At 32.0% G+C, this 13,654-nt stretch overlaps 1 protein-coding gene across 4 annotated transcripts; it reads left to right on the top strand.

Moving 5' to 3' along the window:
• Positions 1–2,829: 2,829 nt before the first annotated feature.
• LOC129306367 (uncharacterized) lies at positions 2,830–11,278 on the top strand. Of its 4 annotated transcripts, none has more exons than XM_054946923.1 (14): positions 2,830–3,073; positions 3,636–3,890; positions 4,330–4,411; positions 4,531–4,634; positions 4,784–4,910; positions 5,178–5,272; positions 5,662–5,785; positions 6,832–6,912; positions 7,116–7,214; positions 7,309–7,491; positions 8,315–8,455; positions 8,532–8,585; positions 9,721–9,814; positions 10,622–10,762. In XM_054946923.1, exons 2-13 carry the CDS (start codon positions 3,850–3,852, stop codon positions 9,763–9,765), a joined length of 1,176 nt encoding a protein of 391 aa, XP_054802898.1. In that variant the 5' UTR covers positions 2,830–3,073; positions 3,636–3,849; the 3' UTR covers positions 9,766–9,814; positions 10,622–10,762. The 4 variants fall into 4 exon arrangements, with proteins under 4 accessions (XP_054802898.1, XP_054802895.1, XP_054802897.1 ...); XM_054946920.1 differs by having other exon boundaries at positions 2,835–3,073; positions 9,677–9,814; positions 10,622–11,278; XM_054946922.1 differs by lacking the exon at positions 2,830–3,073 and adding an exon at positions 3,131–3,395 and having other exon boundaries at positions 9,677–9,814; positions 10,622–11,278.
• Positions 11,279–13,654: the final 2,376 nt, after the last annotated feature.

The following is a 13,654-nucleotide window of genomic DNA, read 5'->3' as shown; positions in this document are numbered from 1 at the left end:
GCAGATCTTAAAGTTTAAAAACCAGGACTAAAATATAATTTAAATATTTTTTGAGATATTTTATAGAGTAAAAATATAAGAATGTGAATATTTTTAATTTTTTTAAAAAATATATAATAATATACTTAAATATATGGTTTCTTAATATAAAATGAACTAAAATTTAAAAGATTAATTAATATTTAATATATTATTTTTGTGAAAAACTAATTTTTGTCTTTGTGTATTTGGGCGAAGCCCAAACTCCATTGGGCTTGGCCCAGATTTTGTTAAATCTATTTTAGCCAATCTAAATAAGCTTGAACATTAAAAAAATATAATTTTATTAAAACTGGTCCTAAATTTTTTGAAACTAATTTAAATTGGCTTAAATTACCCACTTCATAGAAAATTCAAGACTTTGTACAAGTCTCATGGAAATTCTATGAAGAAAAGTTAGATAATTAAAAGGTTGCCATTTTTCTTACCATGCTATAAAACATTATGCGTGGAAAGTTTTAGGGATTAAATTTGGATTAATATTTAAAAAAATTTGCAGTGGGATGAGCAATTAACATTAACAATTTTTATTGAAGGGTGTTGATCTCATTCTCATAGTTGTAGGCATTTATACTTTTGTGCTACATGACTATAATTAACGAGGTCAAATTTTTGTTTGTAGACTCAATTTTTGACGGAATTTTTTTTTTGGCATTTTTTTTTTCACTATAATGAGGTCAATTGACAGAAGTCATGCATCAACTCATGCCATTTCTTATTGCTTTTTCTTTGTTTTTTTTTGGGCGGGGGGAATTCACTACTGGAGACATGGTCCTAAATTTTAAATAAATTATTGTTGTTCTGGCAAAAAAAAAAGGAATAACTTATTGTTGTTTTTGGATATATATGTAATAATTATGTATTCAAATGGTCAAAATGATGCGATTACCTTGAGAAAGTATGATATGATTAATTTGACTTTAAATTAAACGTTAATCATACTCTATTTTGAAGATGGTAAAATCATACTCTATCTGATACTCTGAATTTAATATTTAAAATTTAAATTGATGCTTACAAAAAGTTCGTTATTATTTTGGTTCATTAATATCGCTTTACATTTTATAATTACGTTTAACTTTTTACACGTAATTAAATAGTATTTTTAAATATTAAATAAATTTTAGAAATAAATGTATTTAAATTCATTTAGAATTAATAAAACAGTACTGAATTACTTAATGCAAAAATTTACTAATATTAACTAGTGGGTTTATATTTTGTTGCTTGAGATACGGCATGCATCATAATTGGCCCTTATCCAATTGCTTTTGTTCTCTTTTTAATTTAAATTTGTTTGTAAATAGCCGCATTCCGCAAAAGCATTATCTTAATTTATACAATATGGTTAAAATAAAAACTTATATAATTAATCTTTTGTCCTTAAATTACTTGTTTTTAATTAAATTAAAATATATGTATTTTTTATAGATTATTTGGCCGGTTTGTTTAGGATTAAAAATAAATAATTTTTAGATTATTTAAAAATTATATAAAAAAATTTATTTTATAGATATTTTGTAAAAAAAATTGATATTATTCTATGTTTATTTACAATAATAAAAAGTGACTATTAGATATAGTTATTACTTATTTTTAAATTTTTATGATATATTTCTTAATTTCTATTTATAAAAATAATTTATTATGATACAATTTTAAAATTTTATCATATTTTTGCATATCCCACTTTTTAAAAATATTTTCTCTCATTTATCATATTAGATTATAAATCTGTTATTTTTTATTCTAATTATTTTAAAAATTTCAAACAAATATGATAAAAATTCATAAAATAAATTTTTTAAAAAATAAGTTAAAATAAATTGGCCTTTTATTCTATAATAAATTTTTATTATTATATTATTAATATATTAAATTTAATATGTCTTGATTTGATTAGACAAAAATATATTAAGTATATAAATTTATGTATATAAGTCTTGGCTCTATTGTTAATTATTGATGTTCGGTGATTATTTTTGAAAAATAAACATTCATCAAATAATGTGTACATGGAAGTTAAATTGGTAAGAAAATAATTACTTTAGTGTTCACAGATAATTTCTCTAATAATCAATATATCAATCTAAAATATAAAAAAAAATAATCATTTGATCTTTATAACTTTTATTTTGTCATAATTTAATTTCGAACTTTGATTTATTATAACTTAATTTTTATAATTTTAACTTAATTGTAATTTAATTTTTAAACTTTACTTCTTATAAATTAATTTATATAATTTTAATAATTTAAATATTAATCTCTATATTTTAAATTGTAAAGATTACAAGCATTTTAAACTTTTAATATTTATTTTTTAAAATATAAAAACTAATATTTAATTGATTAAAAATATAAAAATTGAGTTGTAGGAGTTGAAATTTAAAAATTAAGTTACAATTAAGTCATAATTTTAATGATTGAGTTATAACAAATCAAAATTTAAAAATTAAATTATAATTAAATTAAAACTATAACAATTTAATAATTATTTTTTTTTATAAAATGTGCAGGATTGGAACAACAATGCTCATTTTGGACATTTTTAAGGTCTCACTTTAACTAATTATTTAGTGAAATTAATTGTATTTTACTTTTTCGAATTAAAAATTGAATTTTTAACATTCATTACACTTATGTGTATAAGAAAACATTCATTAGTCTCTACTGTACTAATTAGCTTCAAACATAAAGACAAACTTCAAAAGGATACAAAATTGTATATTTCTGAGTTGAAAAGAAACAAATATTTTCAGGAGGCATAAACAGACTTGAGAGAGACTTTAAAGAGAAAATTCCAGCTGGCTACTTCAGCTCTACTCGTCTTCATCACTCACTCTCACATCGATTTCCATCCCAAAAGCCGAATTCTCGTTCCCAGTAACGGAACAAGAAGTAGAAAAATAATTTCCCCCTTGCATCTTCCAATTCTATCTTCCTCTTCATCATCTTTTTTCTTCTTCACGAGTGGACCATTTTACTTTCTTTTGGTCAGCTCACTGACAACCGAACTGCTCTTTCTGTTCCGGTAAAGTTCTGACCTTTTTTTCCCTTTCTTTTTCCCCTTTTGCCGGCCTTTTCTTTCTTATACCGCAACACCCAGAAGGCAACCTCATACATACAAATCAATGTGGGAGTTTAGCTGTGGGATCTGACTTGGAATTTGGGTTCTTCAGTTTGCTCCGCATTTTCGCTTTCTAAACCTTTTACCATTTTTAACTCTTTTTCTTGCGTGTTTGGGACCCCCTTCATGGAATTGACGCACAAGAGGGGCCCAAGTTTTAAATTATTAACCTTGAGAAAGTTGCTGCAATTATGGTGCAGGAGCTTTAAATTAAGCTTCTGTTTCGGTAAATACCTCTGCTTACAGTGGGTTTTCTCTAGTTTTTCAAGATGCAATGTTTTGTATACTTTTGAGGGCATTTGGATCTGAGAATGCTTTTGCTTATTGGGATCTTCCCCTCTCTTTCATATGATTACTTGGGGACCAGCATCTTCGTAAACTAGAAATCTTTTTGCACTGTGGTGCCTTTTCTGCTTTTGTATTCCATATCTCCCTTTTCTTAGCCAGTTGGTGTTGTTTCGTGCAGAAATTATTGATGTCCAGCATTCTAATTTTTGAATGAAAATCATTTGGAAGAAACTGTTTCCTATATTGGGGGGATTTGGGATTCTTAAGGTGCTGCTCTTGAAGAACATATATTTTTGAAGATGGTGAAGGATTGAGTTTGATGTTCTTAGAGACTCCTCTCACCTTAGTAATCTCATGAGGCGTAATTATTCTGAGCTACATGTAGAAGGAAGATGATTGAGCAATTTATCAACTTTGTTATTCGTCCCCCCAGGTATTATTTTTTTACCTTTTGGAGGTTCTCTCTAGACCTTGAATTCAGTTAATTGCAGCGAAAATTGCTTGATTGGTATCATATTTGTTACGGCCTGCTTGTAATGCCATCGTCTATTTCCTTCCTAATGTCCCTTAAAGAGGAGTTAGGTGTTTGAAGTTCAAACAATTTAAGTTTCTTGTTATGAGAGTTTGACTGCATTTCTCTTTGTTCTGGATGGTGTTAATCAGAACTTGTTTCAAGTCTCGACCATCTTGGAAGACATTTTTTAGACATCTTTCACTCTCTCTGTCAAATACTGCTGTTTCTGAAATTTGGTTTTGTGATTCAATTAAAACAAGGAACTAGCTGTCCTTGCAACTCTTGCTCAGCTTGTGCTTATCTCTCTTAAATCATCTCATATCTTAATGTAATGTTTTTTGCCTTTGTACTTGTGCAGGGCAGAATATAATCCAGATCAGTACCTATGGGAAAGGGAATTTTCTCTTGCAGGCAGAACATATCAAAGACAGGATTTGGAGGCAAGTACGGACGTCATTTGCCTGATGTTTCATATTGTGATAGTTGTCTATAAAGTTGCATCTATTTATGATTCCAGTTGTTTATTTACAGCTAGATTATCCATTTTTCTATCATGCAGCTTGAGAATTCTAGGGGACATACCTTACAATGTAGCCATTATCTCCCTTCACCTTTCCCTGAAGATACTTCTCTTCCTTGTGTCATATATTGCCATGGAAACAGGTATAAACAATTGTTACAGTCACAGCTACTGCGATCACATGTGTGTGTGTGTGTGTGTGTGTGTTTATGTATATTGTGTAACTATTTTAATAATGGCATTACCGTTCCATTCTTGTGTTTGATGTATGTACATATGTACTGTGATGCAGTGGATGTAGGGCAGATGCCAATGAAGCTGCTGTTATTCTTCTTCCATCAAATATTACTGTCTTTACTCTTGATTTCTCTGGATCAGGCTTATCTGATGGGGACTATGTTAGCCTTGGTTGGCATGAAGTATGTTGCCCCTTTATGCCCCCATCTAATTTTTTTTATTTTACTTCAACTGTTTAATCTAGCTTCTATACACTACTTTCATAAATATAAATATAAGGCCTTTTCTTTTTATCATTCCCCGCTTTGCTTCTGGAAGAGATGCTCTTATACATTTATGTGTTCATGGTTGAATTTTAGAATTGTTCAAATAAGTTGTATGTGTTCTTTGGTTCATAAAATTATATGAAGCTAATCGAATTTTATTTACTCATTTCCTTTGTGTGACAGAAAGATGATCTTAAGGTAGTGGTGTCACATTTAAGAAGCAACAAACAAATATCACATATAGGCCTCTGGGGAAGGTCCATGGGTGCTGTTACCAGGTATTACATATTTGAGTTGATTTGTACTATTGTTTTGTTTGTTTCTGTAAAGGTTTCTCCTACTTTGGCATTTTATTCACTTCTTGTGCCAGAGAAAAAGGAATTCAGTGGGTTATTTCTAATTATTCACTTCAGTTATAGCTAAAATGTTGTGATCGCATGCTCATGCAGACAAAACAGTTTGAGGCATTCTTATTGAAAAAATGAAAGAGGATAAGTGACTTAGCACATTTTCATGGCTCAAAATGGTTTTAATTTTGAACTCAACTTTATACTGGGCATAAAAGTTTTCCTCCACTCCTTTACATATCCGTATGCATCTATGAGCCTCTCATAGGTCATAAATGATAATTCTTATACGACTGTCTATTTACTTTGGCATGGTGCAGCCTTCTTTATGGAGCTGAAGACCATTCTATTTCTGGAATGGTGTTGGATAGTGCCTTTTCAAACTTATATGATCTTATGATGGAGCTTGTGGATGTCTATAAGATCCGCCTTCCAAAGTTCACTGTAATCTCCCTCTTTCCTTAAGCCCTAACGTATGTGCTGTCTATGGCTTTTCGCAAATGCTTAAAGAGGGACAAATGCTTAAAGAGGGACCATGAATGGTCCCTAAAAAATACCACGTGTTGTTATGAACCTGAATTATATGATATCTGTCACAGCTAGCACATCATTAATTTTGAGATGGATTTAGTTGTGTTTTGCTCAATACTTTCATCGATATAACTTCATCTATTATTAGTCAGCTGTAATGTATGCTTTGGATGCCTCTGCTGGAGTTTCTAGTTCTTTTTTAGAATGTATTATCTTATTCGCTTTTACTGGTTTCTAGCACCAAGCATATTTGACTCCCAACTTTACATTTACCATTTCTTCACCTATTTCACTAAATCTTTTTAAGTGATCTTTAAGGCTTTTTTCTTAGTTTTCCCTCCATGTGGATGTTAGAAGCATGTAATAAACTCTGGTGAAAGTTCTTTATATACTAGCATTGAAGCTGCTATCTCCAATTGATGGACTTGAGGAAGGTCCTTATTATTCATAGACTAATTTGGCCCACCTGAGAATCATTTGTTTATAGGTGTATGATTTCTTATCCTAGGATGACAAGATCACGTGCCAGGGAAGGGAGGGAGTAAGCAATTGTTGTTCATTTGCTTTTTATTTAGCATATGGGTTTCCTAATTTATTACCTTATCTTTAATATGATCTACCTTTAATTAATGCCCTATTCTGATTGAATGAACTGGGATGGCTGCTTCATAAGCTATTTCTTTTCTCAGAACTTGATATTCCTTGAAGTATCGTAGTTCAAATCGTGCTAATATTGATTTTTTTTTTTTTTAAGTACTCTTATTACAGTGTTATTGTTTGGTATGTGTGAAATTGAGTTTCACCCCATTTATACTGGTTTTTATACTTTACTGGCTCGTCTGTTAAGCCATATGAATCTAGACTTGCAGCCCTTAATCTTTTACCGTCTTCTGGACATTTTTTTCTCCTTGTTTTGTTTATTGAATTTTGTAATTTTCTTGATATTGCCTGGATGTTAGGTTAAAATGGCTGTACAGTACATGAGGCGGGTGATTGAGAGGAAGGCAAAATTCGATATTATGGACCTCAACTGTTTGCTGGTTTGTAAATTCCATAGTTTCTTTTCATTTTCTCTTGCTTTTTAGATAGTAAAAACAATGATGGAAACTTTGTTACTTGCCCATATTTTTGCTTAGAAATGCCCTCTGAATTTCATATATTTTCTGGCTGAATGAATCCTTCGATAGAGTAGAATTATGTTCTTCTTTTATATATTCCATATCAAATTGTTTAAAACTTGCAGGTTGCACCCAAGACATCTATTCCTGTTTTGATTGGACATGCTTGTGATGACAAGTTCATTAAGCCCCAGCATTCTGATCTTATCTTCAAATCCTATGCGGTATTATTTTGTACCCTTGTAATATCATTAAAGAAGTTGGTTCTTTTTCCCACTTTGATTCTGAACAAATATCTAAACAAGTTTGTATTTTTAGGGTGATAAAAATGTAATTAAATTTAATGGTGATCACAACTCCTCTCGACCGCAGTCCTTCTATGATTCAGTGTCCAGTTTCTTCTGCAAAGTTCTCTGCCCACCTCAAGCTTCCAGTCTTCAGCGTGAACTGGAGAAATATTATGATTTGGGGCATTTAAACATTGGTTCTGTTGGCAACAAGGTAACCTGCATTTAATTTTTGGAAGCCTGAATGCATCAACTTTGTTATTGATAGAGAATTCTGTCTTTTTCCCCCCCAAGTATACATCCAATATGACTGTTGTTGCTGGTTGATTCAGTCCATTCTCTTCAACTTCAAGTGCACATATTATCAAATATTAACCAAGTCTTCAATTCTTTACTCCACCCCCCTTTTTTTTTCGAGGACTTGTTGTCCTTGGTTTTTATATTGCTCTTCTCTTCAATAAATTCTCTTTCCCTTTTCTATAAAGACAAATATTAACCAGTTTATAAACACAAGTCTTTCTTCAACAGTCCCACCTTCACTAAGAGGAGTGGCAAATGTATTGGAGGCACACAATTTATAGCCTGTTTAGCCTGGATTTAAAGAAGGAAACAATCTGCTTATTTTAACAAAGTATTTTTTTTTTTGTTCAGCTTTCTTTTGTGTTTTGCCAACACATGAAGCTGCTTTTAAGTCACATTAGAATATATTTTTCTGTTTTGGGATGGCAATTTGAAATTAAAGCCTCTCCACTTAAGCAAAGGTCAAAGTAAATTGATAATTTTTTGACTTGAATAACCTCAATAATAAATTACAAAAATTATCCTACCATGTCCTTCTCTCTTTCTCTCCTCCCCCTTCCCATGGAAAGATCATCATTCATCATACCTTAGAGGTCATCAGACTTCTGAGCTTAGTTTCCAGGTTGTCTGATTTGACTAACATTCATCATGCCCTTTTTTGTTACGCTTCTGGCTTTATATTTTGATATTATTATGTTTCAATGACTGAAATTAATTTTTCCTTGCTTGATTGCTAGAGCATACTGTATGAGATCATTTCTACCTTGCGGTCCACTGCTAGTGGTGTGGCAAGTTCATCATCTGCTCCTCCATGCATTTCAACCATAAAATCTGTTAATCAACTTCTTTCTGAAGTTGCAACAGAGACAACTGTTGAAGTATATCCTGTTTCCTTTTGTTCATGTCATTCATCAACTTTCTTCTATTAAGCTGACTTCTAGTTTGTATTGCAAGGACATTATGCACGGCAATGATGAAGCTGGCCAAGATGAGCCTTCACATGTACAGGTGATCCCTCAAATACCATCTTTGAATCAGATAATGTGTAGCTTCAGTTACAATAATGGTTCTGATTGCCATCCCTGCATTAAACATGCTACATGCATCAATTCTATTGTCGCACAGGTACCAAACTATTTTCATCCTTGATATAGGCATGGGTATGGAATTAGGCAATTTTGTCCATATGTAAAGTTATGCAGCAAATATACTACTAAATGGAAAATATTTTATGATATATGTCAATTACAATGATGGAAAGAAAAACCCTCTGTATATACAATAACAAGATTTATTTTACTTGGTGAGGTTGGGTATATTGATTGTGTACTGCCATTGTGTTCTATTAACAACTAAATCCTCGGATATATTGTTCACCAATAGGTCCCATTTGATAACTTTTTGGGATCTTCTTTTTTGTCTTCTTCTACCCCTCTTCAAAGGATTGAAAATTGACTATTCAACCCTCTTCACTGGCGCTTCCATGAATCTTAATACATTCTCTAAGTTCCTATGATTTTATAAAAGCTAAAGGTTCGAGAAATGTATGATATGAAAGCTGTGCATGCAACTTAATGTATATCAAACTCTATTGATAAAAAATTCACATCATACGTATTTAATTATTTTCTTATAGAGAAAAGAACTACATGATACTTGTTTTTGAGCATGCAAGAGTACCAGTGCCAGCTTTGTTCGAACCTGGTATGGGTAAAATTTGAATCTAAAAGTACCTGTGTTTTCTATTTCTCCAAATGGTGCTTCGCCACAACTACTAAGAGATCAAGTTATGGGCATGAAGATATTTATGGTTCATTACACTTTTATGGGTGTTCTTTTGCGCTGAAATCTTTCATATTTGTATTAAATTATACAATATTTGGTAAGTAGAAAAATGTTCTATATGAAGGAAATGGGAAAAACGGCCACTCGTTTCCTAGGTACATTTCTTATTTTCTTTTTTAAAAAAACTTTTCTGTATACCAAACACATAGTTTCTTATGTCATTGACGACGTCTTGTGAACTTTCAACTGTACGATTGAGAGTTCATATTTGAATATGTTGCATCATCGGAAATTTGCTATTAATGGTTTTACAGGATAAGCTAAATGGCCTGACCGAAGAATGTTGCTCATTTACTAGCTCAAACAGAGAAAGTTGGGGCAGGTGTTCATCTTTAGGAGGTAGTGATGAAGAATCTTATGCAGATTTTGGTGCTGACAATAATTGCTCTCAGGTCTCTCTCTCTCTCGCTCTCTAATACTTACACAGATATGAACCGGGATCCCTTCATGTGAGGACATTAAATAACTCTTGTTGGAGTTGTATCTCACTGTTTATTCATAGTTAAAACCATATTAGTTGTTTAAAAGATGGCCCATTAGACAACATATAAAATCAGGATTTAAATCCGGTGAGCGGTTTAAGTACGCTCACTCAATAAATCTCTCATATGGCACGATAACAATGGTTTGATTTAATCAAATGGTTGTCAATAATTTTGTCATATAATAGTCAAAAAGTATCAGATATCAAATTTTTAGAAGGGACATCATAAGTAAGGAGTGTTCTGTTTGTATTGATTGTTTTGAATTTTTTGAGAGAAATATATCTTGGTAAGTATTGATAAAATTCAACAATTATAATTGAGACACTCGTTGAGTAAGTGTAATGAGGACACTTGCTGAATTTAAATCCATAAATTCACTTATGATGATAAAGAAAATATACAGATTATCCCAGTAAAATGGTGAATATAGTAGCTATTATACTTGTCATATCATGTGGAATCCATTTAATGATCCATTAGCTTATCCTTGAAAACCTGTGAAATGCAATTATAATGATTGTGTTGTGATATCCTTTTCTGTGAGGAACAACAAATATATGCACTAGTCCAAATCTTTCAAGTCTATTTTCCAAGTATGTGAATCTAACACTGGTATAAGCTATGATACCATACTTAAAATTGTACTCAAATGTTACATGTCATATCTAATTCACCTATTGACAAGTTTGGTTTCATCTGCTTTTTGACTTCCAGAATATTGTGGATGTGTTTGCTACACCTTTGCGAAGCATGAAAGAGAAATGTTCAGATCTTACTGAAGAAAATGAAGAGATGGAAAAGAAAGAGGAGGAGACAGAGAACAAGAAGAAGAAGAAGAAGAAGGCAGAGAAGAAGAAAAAGAAAGGTGAAGGTAAAGACCCCAAAACACCTAAAACTGACAAATTTGACAAATTGGAAGCTCTCAGCAGACGCATCCGCCTTTGCATTCTAAGAGGATCGATCCATCGAAGACGTGGCTCCTCTTGAATTTAACTTGTATCACCTTTGGATTCTCTCAAGTTTAGGCAGAAAAATGTGGTCATTTTGATCAAATCATAGTCATTGAGTTGATTTGGATGGTGTGAATCTATCAAAATGGTTATTTGTTGAAGAAGAATCAAGTTTGGAAACGTCCAAATTGAATGAACGGCTAAAATTTGTTCTAAATGGTTCATTTTTCTAGTTAAAATTGAGAGAATCCATACAACATAACTGCTCTGTTTTTAATTGCATCATGCTTTGCTCGAGGCCATTGGTTTCAAGTATTTTAGGGGTTCTGTAATTTCTATTATTTCTGAATTGAGCCTTGGGATTTTGTTATGGAAGCAATTCTTTTTCTTGGCCAATGGGATAGCCTCCTTTTTCCTTTTCTTTTTCCTTTTTAGCTACTCCACGGGGAGTTAAGTAATGTTGCAACTAATTCTAAGTTCTTAGTTTTGGCATTTTTTCTTTGGGCTTGAATAACACCTTATATTTTAAAAACCAAATCACACATGGGACCAAGCAAAAGAAAAGGCAATCAACGATCAACCTGTATCAGTGTTGGAAAGAGGAGGATGTGCCTGTATCAGTGTGGAAGTTGATCTGACAAAAACATTAGAATCCAGATTTATTAGAAGACACATCTTTATGGTGGCATATGAGGGGTTGAATGTGATTTGCTTCCATTGTGGACAATATGGTCATAGGAAAGAGAAGTGCCTTCTACTCCATGCTACAACATCATCAGATACCGGTGAAAATAAGGTACCTGCAACCTCATCATAAGGTGATATTGCTGAATCATTTATGGAAGACACACAGATGACCGATGAGGTGCAGCCAACGCAAGAAACTCCGTCTACTCTCAAGATCGTGACTGAAGATCTGATGGAAGAGATCATTGGGACCGGGAATTTGGTGAAGTACCCCCCACAAAGGGGGACATTCTTGAAAAATGGGCTGGATAGAAGTCCACAAGGTCAAAATAAGGGTCAGAGTAGCATTGGAGAAAAAGAACAAAAAATGCCTGTGAAGTCAAGATTTGATATCCTATCAAGCATGGAAGAGGAAAACATGGGGGGCAAGAACATACAACCTAGTATAGGAAAGGAGGACAATACGTTGGCTGAGCAGATAGTTGTTAAGGCTGAATTTGACAGGAAAAGCACTAGTCGTGGGTGAAGGGACTAATTTTGAAAAAGTAAATAATGGTTTTCTTTTCAAGGCCATTGAACAGAAAAAGCAGGGTGGATATTACATAAGGGTCAAAAAACTAAGGTAACTAGTCATATGAAGGAGGTAGCTCATCCTCAAAGTCCAAGGTCACGGGTTTAAAACGTAGCCCAATCTATAGGCCCAAGATGCTTTCACCAAAAATCAAGAGGAAAACTTCCATTAGAGAACACAAAATTCTAATGGGCTCAGCTACTAGAAGAGGCCCATTTGATGTGGCCAATATTCCATCCGAATGCCCAAGCCGAATGGCCATTGCTTTAGCAAACCCACCTGCGCGTCTCTTGTGCTTGAAGCTGTCTCTGCGAAGGTATCTTAGAGTTGAAAACGCAAGACTCTCCTTTTTGCTTTTGTCAAGCCGAAACCTCCAGACCGTTTGAAAGTCACAGCGTCGATGGGGATTTTGGATTTAGGGGTCTCGGAAAACCAAGACCAATGGTATGATTTAGAAGCCAGCAATCGAGAAGGCTATTTGACTGAAGCTATCGAAGCTAGTGACAGAGAAGGCGGATTGGCCGAAGTGATAGACAGTGATTCAGTAATACCTTGATTGGTGCGATCTAGGTTCCATTTTTCCTTAAATCTCTCTTATGAATATAGTTTCCTGAAACTATAGAGATGTTGTCTCCAAAACTTTCCCACTGAGACTAAAGTCACGTTTCGTTAGTGGAAAACAAGGTGATGTAAATGAATGAAATCATGAGAAATAGAAAGGAATGAAATGATTATAACTATAAATTTATTTGGTAAGATACTTATGTGAGAATAGAGTTCATTTATATTATTTGTTTAAATATAAATTAAAACAAAAAGATTATAGTACCCTTACCATGATAAGGCAACAACAATCACTTTTTTTCTTGCATTAATGCATTTGTCTTCTTTCCTTTTTCGTTCAAAAAATTTTCTAAAGGATTTTAGCTTAAATTCATACCCACACACATAATGGTCCTAACAAAAATTTAAATTATTTTAAAATTTAAATTTTACTTTATAAGAGAAGCATCAAGAAAGATATATAAAATACCATACAAAAGGAATCAAATTTAAAATTTAACTAAATTCAAAAACTTCTTTTAAAAAAATATTTTTTATAAGATTAAAAATATTCTAAAGAGAAAATAATAAATACAATTAAAACTAAAAAGTTAATAAATTTAATTTTTTTAAGAAAAATCAACTAAAAAAATAGAAAATTGACTATTGGTATTCGATATCATGTGAAGCAAATTTTTTTTTTTGAATATTAAACAATAAAATTGCTATTTTATACAAAACCAATTGCAAGAAAGTAATAAATAAACTCTCATCATCAAAACAAAAAAAGAAAACAATAATATCAACCTTTGGAACATTATCAGACCAATATAATCGTCACACCAACAACTATTATCAAAACAAAAAACATGTGAGGAACAAATATTATCATCTAAGTAATTGCATATATCATGTTTTCAAAGAAGCAAGGTAATAAAATATCAAGGTTTAGGAGGAATTCAGTATCTCTACTCCTGATGCAAATTTCATGCAACA

Source organism: Prosopis cineraria, unplaced genomic scaffold (assembly GCF_029017545.1).
Source record: "Prosopis cineraria cultivar Desert tree isolate PC_DT_omini unplaced genomic scaffold, ASM2901754v1 PC3, whole genome shotgun sequence".
In the NCBI taxonomy this organism is placed as follows: domain Eukaryota; kingdom Viridiplantae; phylum Streptophyta; class Magnoliopsida; order Fabales; family Fabaceae; genus Prosopis; species Prosopis cineraria.
The sequence above is the reverse complement of the archived record's forward strand: the minus strand, read 5'-3'. Positions and strand labels throughout refer to the sequence as shown.

Excerpts from the sequence above, each read along its gene's own strand:
- LOC129306367 (XM_054946920.1), top strand. The coding sequence starts at position 3,850 with ATGATTGAGCAATTTATCAACTTTGTTATTCGTCCCCCCAG. Across the intron at positions 7,215-7,308 it reads TTATCTTCAAATCCTATGCG|GGTGATAAAAATGTAATTAA; the intron begins GTATTATTTTGT and ends TTGTATTTTTAG. Across the intron at positions 8,586-9,676 it reads ATGAGCCTTCACATGTACAG|GATAAGCTAAATGGCCTGAC; the intron begins GTGATCCCTCAA and ends ATGGTTTTACAG.